This window comes from Dromaius novaehollandiae, chromosome 13 (assembly GCF_036370855.1).
Source record: "Dromaius novaehollandiae isolate bDroNov1 chromosome 13, bDroNov1.hap1, whole genome shotgun sequence".
Classification (NCBI taxonomy): Eukaryota; Metazoa; Chordata; class Aves; order Casuariiformes; family Dromaiidae; genus Dromaius; species Dromaius novaehollandiae.
In genome coordinates this window covers 1,218,678-1,232,574 of record NC_088110.1, presented here as the reverse complement: position 1 = coordinate 1,232,574, position 13,897 = coordinate 1,218,678, and the positions used below count along the sequence as shown (strand labels likewise).

The 13,897-nt window shown below is 55.0% G+C and overlaps 1 protein-coding gene across 1 annotated transcript in view; it reads right to left on the bottom strand.

Annotated features, from left to right (window-relative positions):
* CARMIL2 (capping protein regulator and myosin 1 linker 2) overlaps nucleotides 1-13,897 on the bottom strand; it is a 37,698-nt gene that overhangs the window by 20,778 nt on the left and 3,023 nt on the right. The window contains exons 3-18 of the mRNA XM_064519321.1: nucleotides 13,519-13,569; nucleotides 13,027-13,086; nucleotides 10,697-10,818; nucleotides 10,311-10,408; nucleotides 8,939-9,009; nucleotides 7,998-8,071; nucleotides 5,928-6,003; nucleotides 5,751-5,839; nucleotides 4,834-4,928; nucleotides 4,309-4,395; nucleotides 3,756-3,865; nucleotides 3,118-3,195; nucleotides 2,599-2,675; nucleotides 2,346-2,450; nucleotides 1,921-1,990; nucleotides 1,566-1,647 (exon numbers count right to left, since the gene is read on the bottom strand). Coding sequence (XP_064375391.1) covers nucleotides 1,566-1,647; nucleotides 1,921-1,990; nucleotides 2,346-2,450; nucleotides 2,599-2,675; nucleotides 3,118-3,195; nucleotides 3,756-3,865; nucleotides 4,309-4,395; nucleotides 4,834-4,928; nucleotides 5,751-5,839; nucleotides 5,928-6,003; nucleotides 7,998-8,071; nucleotides 8,939-9,009; nucleotides 10,311-10,408; nucleotides 10,697-10,818; nucleotides 13,027-13,086; nucleotides 13,519-13,569 — 1,345 coding nt within the window. The remainder of the gene's footprint in view (nucleotides 1-1,565; nucleotides 1,648-1,920; nucleotides 1,991-2,345; nucleotides 2,451-2,598; nucleotides 2,676-3,117; nucleotides 3,196-3,755; nucleotides 3,866-4,308; nucleotides 4,396-4,833; nucleotides 4,929-5,750; nucleotides 5,840-5,927; nucleotides 6,004-7,997; nucleotides 8,072-8,938; nucleotides 9,010-10,310; nucleotides 10,409-10,696; nucleotides 10,819-13,026; nucleotides 13,087-13,518; nucleotides 13,570-13,897) is intronic.

The following is a 13,897-nucleotide window of genomic DNA, read 5'->3' as shown; positions in this document are numbered from 1 at the left end:
CTTACTGAAGTCAAGGGAGACAACACCCACTGCTCTCCCCTCATCTACCCAGCCTGTCATTCCATCACAGAAGCCTTTCAGGTTGCTTAAGCATGACGTCCCCTTTGTGAATCCATGCTGACTACTCATGATCACCTTATCCTTCACATGCTTGGAAACGGTATTCAGGATTAGCTGCTCCATCACCTTTTCAGGGATCAAGGCAAAGCTGACTGGCCTGTAGTTCCCTCCTTCTTGCCCTTTTTGAAGACTGGAGTGACAATTGCTTTCTTCCAGGCCTCAGATACCTCTCCTGATCGCCATGACCTTTCAAAGATGATTGAGAGTGGCCTTGCAATGACATCAGTCAGTTCCCTCAGCACTCATAGGTGAATCCTATCAGGGCCCATGGACTTGTGTATGTCCACGTTTGGTGAGATGCACTGTGCCACGTGGCAAGGTTAGCTGGTGAGCCAAGGCATGCTTGATCTCCCCAGAGTGTTTAAAGAAACACTGGAGAAAGCCCGCTTGACTCTCTGTAGGCCTGGCAGCGAGCACAGAAAGAGCCAGCGCCACACAAGCCCAACACTGCCTTGGCTCCACCAAGTGTCCAGCTAACTGACTTCTGGGCACACATTTCCCCAGTAATTTTGCCATTTAACTAACTGATCCTGATAAAGTGCAGGAATTGAGCTGCACTGGGTACATGGAAAATGAGCACTCATACATATTTTTAACATGGGGCCAAAGTTGCTGATACCAACACAGCTGAAATTACAAGTGGCCAAATCCGCACATGGAGGAATGCTATGGACTTGAGGGGTGAGGGCCACCATCGCTGGCCAGAGTTGGATGCAGTGATGGAAGATGATGGAAGAGGTCTGGCACATTAAGAGACTAATGGAGAGCAGGAAGGAGATCATTGTTGGGGAGAAGAGTGCAAGTAAGGCTTTCCTGTCTTGGGGAAGGCATGCAGGTTTTGTTCTTACGGTAGGAAGCCAAAAAGCCCAATGAAGTGATAATTTGTCTAGGAGGAATGCACTCCAGGTGTTTGAGTACCCACATCCTTGTGAAACACTGGCATGATTTGGTTGTCCTTTTGTACTTTGTCTACCAAACCTTTTGCTTAGGTGCTTGCACAGCTTGCAACACTGTAGCTGCTGCTAATGAAGGCCTTTTATAGCTGATGAGCACAGTCTAATTTTGTGTTAAGCAGTGCAGTCAAGAGGCAGGCAAGCACAGCAGGCACAGCCCTAGTTCAAGGTGGGGGATTTCACAGCACTCTGCTGAGCTGAAGCCCTGGACACCAGGTGGGCACCCCAAGGTGGGTGCACTCTGAGCCTGGTATAGTTGTGCAGTCACAGCCAGGCAAGGAGAACAGGTCAGCAATGGCGCAAGAGTGCCAAGAGTGTCTCTGACAGCCTGGTGTGACCCTACTCATCTCTCCAAAGCTGCTCTGCCTCCCTGGGGGACTCCTGCAAGCTCAAGAGATGCTGGGTCTGAGTCAGCCTCTGCTGAACACCCTGAGGCAGCCATGCCCACAGATGGAGGAGATGGCACTCCCAGGTGAGGAAAAAATGACCTACCATTGTCGGACAAATCCAGGTCACTGACGGAATTGGCATCAGAGATGAGATCCTGGATGACTTGGGCCCCCGCTGATCTCAGCTTAGAATGAACAGAAACATGTCAGTACAAGGGGAGGTGCCAAGCCCTGCAAATGGGAGCCTGCTGTCAGGAAGGCTCACTCCCATGGTAGACAGAGGATAGACCTTCCCATATGGGAGGGAGTCCCTACCTCCCCTGCCATGGCCTCTCCACCTCAGGGATGCACACCTCTAGGGATACAATAGGATACCCCGGCTGGAGACAGTGCCCCCAGCGCTGCTGGGCTCCTCATGCAGCTCATGGGTGTTCACTGTGCACAGGCTGCACCCTCACCTCACAGCTGCTAAGATCCAGGTGCAGGTCACTGATGCAACTGTTGTACGCCAGCCCTTGCAGCAAAGCCCTGGAAAAGGCACCAAAGTCATTGGCTAGAGCAACATGGGTGCCAGCCACCTCCCATAGGGCAACCTCTGCGGGCTGCAGAGTGGGACAAGGGGGATGGGGAAAGGGTTGTTACCCAGCAGGCAGAGCTCTGCCTTTTGCCACCCCTATCCAGCATCCTCATCAACCCCCTCTAACTGTAAAGCCCTAAGCCAGGTCCCACTGGACAACCCCTACCCATAATCTGCACCCATTGGCAGACCCAGAGCCTCTCCATTGCCCTGCTGAGCCTCTACAGGGATAACAGGGGTGGCTTAGGCCCTAGAGCTGGACTCCTTGTGTCTGGACATCTTGCCAATATGCTGCTCCCATCTTACCTTACAGCATCTGGAGGCAGCTTGGTACCTGCCAATGAGACATGCCTGAGGGCACAGGCCTTGCTGAAAAATTGCTTGATGGCAGGAGACACATCTTTCATTCTTCTGAAAGACACAAAATAGCATCATCTCCTTTGCATGCCTGTAGCTGGCACTGGCTGCCCACTGCCTCAGGAGATGCCAGGCAGTCGCTGCCAACTGGGCCATGATGAGCCATGGACGAGATTCCCTGCCTTTCACACGCTGGGCTTACTTGTGTGAGTACACATTTTTGGAGAGATCCAGATGGACAAGGCTGGTGCAACATCCATGGGCCAGTGCTCCAAAGAGCTGCAGGAGAGGGTAAGTTGAGACATGTCAAGGACCCAGCTAGCACCATAGCACCTCATGCACCCCAGACCTGAGCCAGATGAGAAAAGGGATAGCAATGATGGTGTGGGATAAACTGTGGGAGACCCTAAGGCAGGGGTCTGCCCATGCTGAGGCTGCCAGCCACCACCATTACTCTTAGCTCCCTTCTTCCTCCTGCTGAAGCCAGTGCCTACCAGCCCACCCAGGCCACCCGATGCAGAACAGTGCATTGTTGAGCTGGCTGCCATCATACTCCTCTGACCCCACAAGTCCCCTGCCTCTGGGCCTGTGCAGCCCCAAGCCACAGAGGATGCAAGTAGGGGAGTCTGGGAACACCTGTGGGTGTTCCTCACGGCACAGTTTCTGGAGCTGGTCACTGGTCACTGTCTGGGGTATGGGGTCCCCCTGCTTGAGTACTCACAGTGTCTAAAGAGCAGTCAGTGCCAGACAGGCTGAGGTGGGAGAGTGAGTCGCACCGGCAGAGGAGGCTCTGCAAACTCTGTGGGGAGAGAGGGCTCAGCAGCTCACCCAGGACCCCTGGTATCCACCCTGGGTGCTCTCTGGCTCCCCACTCACCAAGAATCCCAGCCAACCCGGCCAACCTCCTTGCTTCTAATTAGGAAGGAGAAGTGAAGATGGTGATGAATCACACAGTGACCCACATCCCCATGCACCTTGGTCCCCGGGGTGTCTCCTTGCTCAAGATGCCATCTCTGATCCTCACATGAGGACAGGAAGGTGTCCCCCAGCAGAGTCCCACAGCCGCTCTCAGGTAGGCAGGAGGATGTCATGGACATGGCCAGTGTGCACAGCACCCCTGCCCAAATACAGCTGGGGATGCCAAGAACCTTGGTTTCAGGCCCTCCAGCAACAGCCACTTCTGAGTGCCTGGGCCACTGCGACACAGAGATCAGCCTCTGAATGGACCAAGGCCAGCCCTGCCAACCCTCTGACAGAAGCAGCAAGGCCACCAGAGGAAGGAGTGAGCACCCATGTGTGCAGGGGACAGTCTGTCCTACAGTGTCAGAGCATCGATCCTTCTCAGCCCACAGCACTCACACTAGTGTCGTCCATGGCCAGGGTGCTGGGGTTTCCGGAGAGGTCCAAGTGCCGGAGGGAAGAGCCGATGGCTTCATTAGCTGCTAGGGCCTGGCATAGTGTGCTCATTCCTGCTTGAGGGAAGGCCAAAGAGACAGATACCCATGGGTCTTGGACAAAGCCCATCCCTGCACCATGGAGAGCCACGGAGCAGAGGAAGGGGCAATTTCCTATGTCCAGGTCAGCAGGACATCGTGTCCTCAAATGTGTCCTGTCCATGGCATCCCTGAGGGACTGTTCCTTCTCCTCACCCCTCACTATCACCCTGTGCACCCAGGTGCGCCATGCCCAGCCAGGCCTTGCAACATCATTTTGGAGACATCTCACTTGCAGCCAGTGGTGAGGCTGTTTCTGGGCACAGCATGCCGTCCTCTGAAACGCCTTCTCAGGGGCACGCAGCCCCGAGCCCACCCATGCCATGCCCTCTGGGAGTTTCTTTGGTACCAGCCTGGCCCCTCTGTGCCTGGCCTCCCAACTGGGACCCAAAGGGGGAAATGAGGTCTCTGGGCTGTACCTTTAGCAGTGAGCGATGTCCTGGCCAAGTTGAGGCTCCGCAGGCCCTTGGGCCTCTTCTCAAAGTGCCGGCTGAAGGCAATTATCCCTGACAGAAGAGTAGAAAGTCCTGAGCAGCCACGACAGTACAAATGGGTGTCTGCACCACCCTCAAGTATTGCCCCCACAGTGCAGGGCAGCAAGGGCAGCTCTCTGAGCTGCTTGCTGCAGGCACGGAAACACCGATGAGAGGCTTGGGCTGCCTTGCAAGTGTTGGAAGGGTCGAGGGCCAGGAGCTGCAGAAGGAGGCCACAAGTTGCTCCACACACTCGCCATCAGGCTGCACAGGGAGTTAGAGGTTGAGAACAGAGCCAGCCCATTCCTGTTGCTCCTCCCTGCAGGCACTTTCAGACAGGGAGCTGCCTTTGCCCAGCTACCAATGGGATGCAGAGTTGGGGAAAGAGATGAAGAGAAGTCCCAGGGCAGGAGAAAAAAAAACAGTTCACATGAGCTTAAACACATCCTGGCACAGCAGGGTGTGGGGTACCTCTGTCTTCCAGCTGGTTGCCAGCAAGATTGATGGTGTGTAGCACAGAGTCAGGATGTCTGCTGAGTGCCTGGGCCATCCTCTGAGCAAAGTCACTGCAGACAGAAGGGCTATGTGTCTGACAAAGGTACAGACACCATCGAAAGACATGGCTGCCCACCCTGTAGCCTTGTGGGGACGTGGCATTGGCTCCTGCTGGTACGCCAGAGCCAGGCTCCATCCAAAAGCAGAGCCTCGCCAAGGCTGCATCAGGCTTGCTGGCCTCCCGGCTGTGGGCAGGCTGCTCCTCAGTGGGCTCTTGCACTGTCTAGGCTAATGGCATCAGCACCTCAGTTGCAGGGACACCCAGCCCTGGCGTATTGGTGAGCCAGACTACGCTGCACCGTGCATGCAAAGAGCTGGGCAGGGCTGCTGAGATCCTGCTCAGCACCGTGCCAGGGCCGTGCATCCTCCTGGCAGTCCTACCAGTCCAGCTCTGCTGTCTTCTACCCGTACTGGGCCAGTATGCACATTAATGTTTCAGTGACCTTACTAAGGAGCCCCACAGTCCTGGACTGGGAATCCCTCTGACATCCTTAGATCCCTCAGCCCCATTAACGAAGGTGCGAGATCCGCCTCCAGCACAAACCAGTGCTTCAGCACCTGCAAGGGACAAGCATTCCCCCTCCTCCAACCTCTGACTTACAAGGCAGGAGTTTGTCCTGCTAGATGCAGGTTGACACCGCTCAAACATTTTACCTATAGATTCAAATTTGACCAAAACTTTTTCTGTTTCATCACTTTGGGGACATAATCAGCAAAATAGGTGGAGGAAAGATAGAGGAAGCTCCCTGTGCTGACCAGAGGCAATTATCTAGTGCTGTCCAAGATGCATCAGTATTACAGAATACCCTCAGAAAAGCAGTATGTTTCCTTACGATTTTAGCCCACTGTTTTCCAGCACCAGCTCCTCCAGTGTCACTGATTTGCTGAGCATATACAGGAGTTGCTCTGAAATCTCCAGGTTCTGCAGATAAAGAAAGTCTTTTTGAAAGCCCAGCCATCTCCAGGGGACACAGCTCCACCAGGACCTGTGCCACATGATGGGCACTCACCAGTCTGAAGTCCTTGCAGTAGAGCTTTGTGAACCACAGGTTGAAGGACAAGGCAGCAACGCTCAGTGCCACGTCTCTGCAGGGTGACAAGGACAAGGCATTCAGGAGCCAGACTGAGGCTGGCTTCCCGACAAAGCAGCCAGCTGGGCCCCAGTCACCCCATGGCACACAAACACAATTCACAGGGCGCACAACCACCATCACCCTGGAGTGCACAAACACAGCCTCCCTGGGGCACACGCACACAACTGCTCCCTGGAGCACAGCCACGACCGTCCGGGGTGCAGAAGCACAGCCCCCCTGGAGCGTGCAAAGGCAACTGCCTCCCGGTGCACAGCCACAACCGTCCTGGGTGCACAGTCACAGCCATCGCAGGGTGCAGAAGCACAGCCCCCCTGGAGCGTGCAAAGGCAACTGCCTCCCGGTGCACAGACACAACCGTCCTGGGTGCACAGTCACAGCCATCGCAGGGTGCAGAAGCACAGCCACCCTTGGAGCGTGCAAAGGCAACTGCCTCCCGGTGCACAGCCACGACCATCCTGGGTGCACAGTCACAGCCATCGCAGGGTGCAGAAGCACAGCCCCCCTGGAGCGTGCAAAGGCAACTGCCTCCCGGTGCACAGCCACGACCGTCCTGGGTGCACAGTCACAGCCATCGCAGGGTGCAGAAGCACAGCCCCCCTGGAGCGTGCAAAGGCAACTGCCTCCCGGTGCACAGCCACGACCGTCCGGGGTGCACAGTCACAGCCATCGCAGGGTGCAGAAGCACAGCCACCCTTGGAGCGTGCAAAGGCAACTGCCTCCCGGTGCACAGCCACGACCGTCCTGGGTGCACAGTCACAGCCATCGCAGGGTGCAGAAGCACAGCCCCCCTGGAGCGTGCAAAGGCAACCGCCTCCCGGTGCACAGCCACAACAGCTTTGGTCCGCACCACCACACATGCCCCAGGGCACACCTCCACGAATGGCTCGGGGTGCACAAACACAGGGTTCACCAGAGCAGGACTGAGCAGCCAGGCCAAGACGCTTTTGGAGAAGGCCTGTGAGTTTAAAGTACCTCAAAAATAGAGCTCCGTTTTACCAGCTTGTTCTCGCCAGGGAAAAGAAAATCAATCAAAAATTTGGATGTCCCCGTCAGAATGTCTGTTTTTGTTTCGAACTCCTTCCTTTGAAGAACAACATGTTGTGCTTGACTAAATAGAAAGTTTCTTTTTGACTTTCTGGTCTGAAGAAATATCCAAAAACGTCCCCATTCAGGTGGACCAAAAACAGATCCTCTGTTCCCCAAAACAAAAAGCCCAGACCCTCAATTTACTATTTCCCAGTTGGCAGATGAGAGCCTGACCAGCTGCCTTCTCCTGCAGGTAAGCCTTCACTCCTTCTTTCCAAGGCCACGTCTCTGGATATGTCTATATGTATCTAAATGTGTCTAAATACAAAGGTATATATGGGGTTGGAGGCCCTGCCGGTGGGAAGAGCTGCTGGGGCAACCTGAGCGTAAGGCTCTGGGCACAGCCTGAGCTCACAGCCTCATCGCGAGGTTAAAACCCCATAACAGCTATGTGGGGCACCGGCAGGGCTGCAGCCTGGAGGGGAGACAGAGCAATGCAAATTTTTGCAGCTGTTAGCAGAGCTGGCTGCTTTGCATAGGGAAACACCTGACAGACAAGCCGTGAAAGGCCGACACGGCCTTCAGTTTTCACCTCCTTAACTGGTTCTCAGAGTTATTTAAATGTTAAAAACAGATAGGGAAGTCTCCCTGGCCTCTTCGGACAGACACTCTGAGGGACAGAGGTGGCTCTGAAAGGGAATTCCCCTTCTAACTGGGGGATTTCTCTGGGGAAAAATCTGCCTGCAGCCAGTAGGACACAAACCTACCATCCCTGGAGCATGTGAAGAGATAAAAACCTCCAACAAGAGAAGAGAAAAGCGTCATGCCATGCACAAGCTCCTGCCATGGAGAGCAAGGAAGGAGACAAGTGCTGGTGGGTGCAGGGCAGCATGGCCAGGGTGCTTGAGGAGGGCCGTGCTCTTGCCTTCATGGCGCACGTGGTGGGGCTGGAGGACTCACCGGCTCTCCAGGTGGCTGAAATCCAGCAGGTTGAACTCCCGGCAGTCTTGGCTGTGGTAGATGTTGTCCACATCCTGCCAGACAGACAGACATGGCTCAGTGCCAGGTCCAGGGAAGCATCTGCTTCGGCATCCGCTGGCATGCCTGGCAAGCTGTGCCATCAATGGAAGGAGCCACGTTTTGGCCAGAGGCTGATTCCTTGGGGACCCTCACTGAGGAGCCCATTGCCCACAGCCCTCAAGAGCCTAGACAGATTCTGGGAGCCTCATGCCTGAATCCAAAGCTCAAAACCTCCCTAGGGACAAAGGCAGCAAGAGCACATGTCCCATACTGGTGCAACTCTTCCCCATGTTGTGGTGGCTCCCTGGTTCCTTCCACAAGGATTGGCCAGAAGAAGCCAATGAACCCCCTCTGTGGTGGGGATGAAGGCCTGGAAAGATGTGGTTTGAGTTAGCTGGTGTCCCACAGGAGGAGGGGGACAGCCTGTCCTGCTGTGGCTGTGTCCCAGCATGGCCAGCTGTGCTGTCACCAGCTCTTCTCCACTGCACACAGCCAGCAGGACCATGGATTTCCAGGGGCTTTTCATATACATCAGCCTGGGAAGCTTGCTGGTCCAGGGTATCTCATCCCCCTCTGCACTTCATTCCACCCCATCAAAGAGAAGGGAGCACTCAAGCAGTGTAAAACTGTAGTTCCCAGCCCTGGGATGCTCCCAGCCCTGGGATGCTCCCAGCCCTCTGGGACGCTCCTTGCCCTTGGGATACTCCCAGACCTGGGATGTATCTGGTCCCCAAGATACTCCCAGCACCCATGATGCCTCTGCTGCCTGGCATGGCCGTGTGGCTGCAGTGTGGAGTGGAGGCACCAGGAAGCATCCCGCTGCCCTGTCCTCCCAGCAACCTGCTGTGGTTGTCTCCTTTCTGTAGGGTGGATGAGCTTACCCACTGGATCTCCTCACGGAAGGTAAAACCATTGTAATCACATAAAGCAGCATATGTCTCTGAAAACCCACCTGCAAAGAGAATGCAGTATTGATGGCACTGTGAGCAGACCTCCCCGAGGGAATACAAGGTAGACCTTTGGGGTGGGTAGAAAGCAAAAAAGGGAAGGCAGAGGCTCTCCCTGCCCTCCTCAAAGGGGCTGCACAGTCCTGCTTGGTCTACTGCCATCCCAAAAGGGACCGCACAACTCAGGGGACTGAGGCAATAATTCTGTTCCCTTCACCTGATCCATGCAGGAAATCCTAACTCCTCATTGCCTGTTCTCTCTCGGCACCCTTTTACTGAGAGGTTTCATTTCCATACAAACACAGCAGTTATGGCCATGGTTTGTAAAACTAGGCACCTGGATGGCAGGGGTGGAGCTTGGCCTGCCCTGGAAGCCATATCCAAGCCACGCTATCCTGCCTGGACATGGCTCTTGCAGCTTGACCACGTGCTGCTTTTCCCACATGCCTCTTTTACTCCTGGCCCCGATGTATTGCATCTGCAAACATCACAGCGCCAACGCCAGGGAGAAGCCCTCCCCAGCACATCACTGTGCCCTCCTCGTTATGGCTCCCTGGGCTCTTCTAATTTGTGGCACTTGGGCACAGTCTGCTTTTCCAATGTGTCCACAGGCATTTCAGCTCCAAACCTGTGCCATAGCCCCACAATCCCAGAGACCTACCTGGGATCCAATTTCCATGCTATAACAACCCCCCCTAATTCAGAAATAAGATGCCAGGCAAGTTGCGTTGCTATGGCGACAGCAGAGGTATGCAAGGGTTGTGTTCATGTAGTCGTCTTCTTAGCAACCACCCCTCTTTCCAGCTTATGTTGGTCTAACTCTTCTCCCACTAAAACCCCTGGAGCTTTTAAAATTCCAACTCCAAATAGCTGGAAACCAGTCTTGGTGCTACAGCACTTGGTGCTGCAGCAACACCACATTAGGTAGCTAGAAGCATCTAAGGCCGCGCACCCTCATGGGTAGATGCACCTGTGAGTGTGCATCCTCGCCATGCAGCTGTTCTGCTCCGTTCTGGGAAGCTGCAACCCCTCCAGCCTGCCGGACAGGCTCCTCGCTCACACACCACATGCCTCGTTCCTACCCGGTGAGATGGCGTACGCTGGTGGAGGGTGCACCCTGCTAGCAGGGCTCCTACAGACCTGAGCAGTGCAGGAGCTGCCTCGCCGCCAGACGTGGGGGGCCACAACCAGCCACTGGTGATGACCGTGTGGCTAGAGTTGGTGCCTATTGGGCTGTGACAGATCTCTGAGATGCTCCAACCCTCCTGCCCCTGCCTGGTATGTGTGTGGGGAGAATGGCACTTACCGCAAGGCCCTTGGTTGCTCTGCAACATTTCCTCCAGAGAGTCTGTGATCCTCCGGATCCTCTCGTACAGGTTGGGGGGTGAGTTCTTGAGCAGTGTTCTGGGGAAGGACCAGGGAGCAGGCTGGGAGAAAAGCATCCCCATCCCAATATATGCTTAGCTATAACCCATATGCCAGGCCCAGAGAGTGACCAGAAATACTCTTCCCGATGTGATCAGGAAACAAGGAACATTTGGCTTCCATCAGCATGGGTTTCCTCCTATTAAAAGGCCCTGTTGGACACCCAGCCTGTTTTTTGGCTCTGTCTGAGCAAAGGATGTTTCCTCCAAGGTGACATGATCCCTCTGGTTCTTACATGACAATCCCTGAGGACTAGGGGACCCTTACCCAGGGGACGAGTCTGGAAAGACCTTCTTAAGTGACATGGTGACATGGATGACAACTTGCTCCAAATCATCAAATGACATAAGCCGGAAGGCATAAGAAGATGTGTCTGTTTCTATGACAACCTGCAGAGGCCAAAGGATGGGAGACATCTGAGAAAACTGGCAGTGTGCAGCATCCCCAAACCTGCAGACAGGACACTGACAGCAACCGGCCAAACACTGTAAGCGCTGCTCGCGCATTGCAAGCATCCAGCCTCTGCAGTGATAATTCTAGCCAAAGTGCTGTAAGTGGAGGTAAGGCTGAGAGCAACACGAATTTAAGATGAAATACAGTAAAGATATTGTCATGTGCCAGAATAAGGCATTAACACCCCCTCCCCTCCCCCCCACCCCCACAGAATTAAAGGTAAGGTAACGCAAAAGCAGCCCCAACCAGTCAGGGTGAGAATAGCCTCTGCCTGCAGCAGCCCCAGCAAGGACTGTAGGATGACGCCAGTTTAAAGCTCATGGTTCCCCAGTGATTAGCTTTCAAAGACACAGTAGCATCACTAGTGGCCTACCCTTTTCTTGCCAAGAGCTTTAGGGATTGAAATGACCAAGATGGACCCCATTTGGCATTGATTTCAGTGCCCGAACTCACTCATCCTCAACAAAACCTCCCTCCACCCTCAGAGCTGCCTCCAGACCAGCTCTGCCCCTCGCTGTGCTGGCAGAGAAAAACCTCTTTGCCTGCACCCCTGCAGTGAGCCCCTGCAAAACCCGAAAACCCAGATGCGGTAGAGGAGCTGGCAGGGCCAGCAGAGAAGAATTGCCTGAGGTCTGTGTACCCAGCTGCCTGCCCGGCGTCCCATCTCTAGGGCATGCGGTGGACAGGAATGTCGTATGGAAGCAGCTGGCTTCCCCAGCTAAGCCACAGCCACCTCGCTGTGTTAAACAGCCTCTCATGGAGGTTTCCTCCCTGAATTTGTCTCATTGGGTTTTGATGCTTTTTTAGCTTTTGGCTCCTACAAAATCCCATGGCAACACATTCCCCAGTTTAATTACACACTGATTGAGATGTAGGAGGGAGATGACAATTATCTGCTTGGGCAGCATAAAGATGGAGCTTCTTTTCAGAGCCAGGGCTCCATGTGTGACAGCAGGGCAGGTCTCTGCCTGTCCACCCAGGTGCTCAGACTGGCAGGTGAATAGCCACTAGAAATGTCATATATCCTCAGGGCTCTGTGCCCAGTCAGATGGTTGCAGAGATAAGCCAATGATCTGAAGTTAGCTGTTTTTCCAGCTCCTTGTAAGTGCCCAGGTGACACTGTCCTGTCCCTGACATCACTCGGCCCTGCTCTCATCCTTGGAGCACATCTCCTCAGGATGTTCCTCTCCTCCTGACACCCCTCCCAGGATATGTGAGGCTCTGGCTCCCCCCCAGCTTTCCCCTCTGTACCTCACAGCCTGTGTGCAAGCTGCCAGCCCACACCAGGCATTTCCAGCCCCCTGACGCTATGCTGTCTAAGGCTCACAGCTTCCTCTTCTGCTCTGTCTATCTCCTCTTTAACTCTGAGCTCCTGCTTGAGCTCTCTAAGCAAAGCGCAGCTCAAATACGCAGCCTGCTCCTAAGAGGATTGTCTCTCTAATGTCAAGCAGCAGCAGCCCTACCTACAAGTCAGGGCTATCACTGGTGACAGTGCTTTAATGAGCAAAAGCAAGACAAGAGGTTAACAGGGACTGCAGCCTTGGCTTCAGCTGACATGTCCAATTTGGGACACCCCATTCCTCTTCTTCATGGTTTGCTACTGCTACATCTACCATGCATGCATGCCTTGCCGTTAAGAGGATTAACAGGGTTTAAAACACTTTCCTGCTAAATTTGGCTTTGCCTGGGTAAGCCAGCTGCAGTTTATGGCTTCGTCCCTGCTGAGCGGGAGGTGTCACCCAAATGCCAAGGAAGGCAGGAGCTGCCTCCAGCTCTCAGCAGTGGTTTTGCAGCGTGCACAGCCAGGTCTGCAGGAGGAGAGGGTGCAGACACCCGCATTCCCCTCTCAGCAGCCCCGAGTGCCTCCCCTTACCTCTGGCTCATGAGAGTGACAACATGGGTGAAGTTGTAAGAGGATTTCTTTAGAGGCGGCAAAGGAATAAACATGCTGGGAAGCTCCTGAAGCTCAGCAATGGTGACCCCCAACGTAAAACAGTGGGCAATGACCCTCCCCAGACTCTGCAGCAGGCTCCAGGCTGGGGTTTCCAATGGGGAGAGATGGGGACAATGTGCCTTGGTCATCCGGGTGCTGACATGCCCCCCACGGGGACTGCTCAGGGAGGCTTCCCAATGGTGCCACTCACCAGGCTGGGCTCTTGCACTGTGATCTCCCGCACCTCCAGAAAGCTGAAACTGCTGTGCACCTGGTGGGAGAGAAGGGCTGGATCAGCTGCAGTGCTGACAGAGATGCGTCAGCGCCCTGGACCCCAAGCTCTGCCCCATGAGCCAGGGCGGTGCTCGATCACAGCTTCTCCCTACATATGGCCAGAGCCCTCCAGCCCCAAACCCTCAGCCTGACTGCCAGTGCCCTGACCAGAGCCCCCTCTCCCATTTTCCTGCCTGGCCCACCGTACCCTATGTGCCATATGCAGCCCCTGATGCCGCTGCATCCTGGGGTCAAGCCCCACAGAATAATCCTGCTCCCAGGAGCTCTCCAGACCTCCTGACCCAGGCTACCTGTGGCCACCGTGCAGGACACCTGGCCCTACACTGGTCCTGGTGCCCCAAGGCAGTGAGCAGGGTCATCCTGGGAGCGGTGGGGGGCTGCCATGGAGCAGGGGGATCCCAGCACTTACCCTCACTGGCAGCATCACCAGCAGCATGTAGGCTCGCCAGGGGGTCAGCACCTAGGCAGGAAAAACCAGGGAGACAGGGGACTGGGGTGACACAGGAGCTGCCATCCTGTTCAGACCAGCCCCCCCAGCCAAGAGCCCGTCCCCCACTGCAGCCCTTAAGCTTCTGCCTGGGGAAACTGGGGAAAGCATGAGCCAGGAAAACTTTTTGGGTAATTCAAATAATGCTGTCTGTAACCTGCAGCAGGGTCCATCCTGTCCTTGCCCTGCAAGACATCCAGCTCCGTGACTGATGGCTCACCAGCTGAGCAAAGCATCCCTGTGCCAGGAGGAGAGGTGGGTGCATGCCTGGCCCTGCATGCTGCCCTGCAAGCCCTGCACA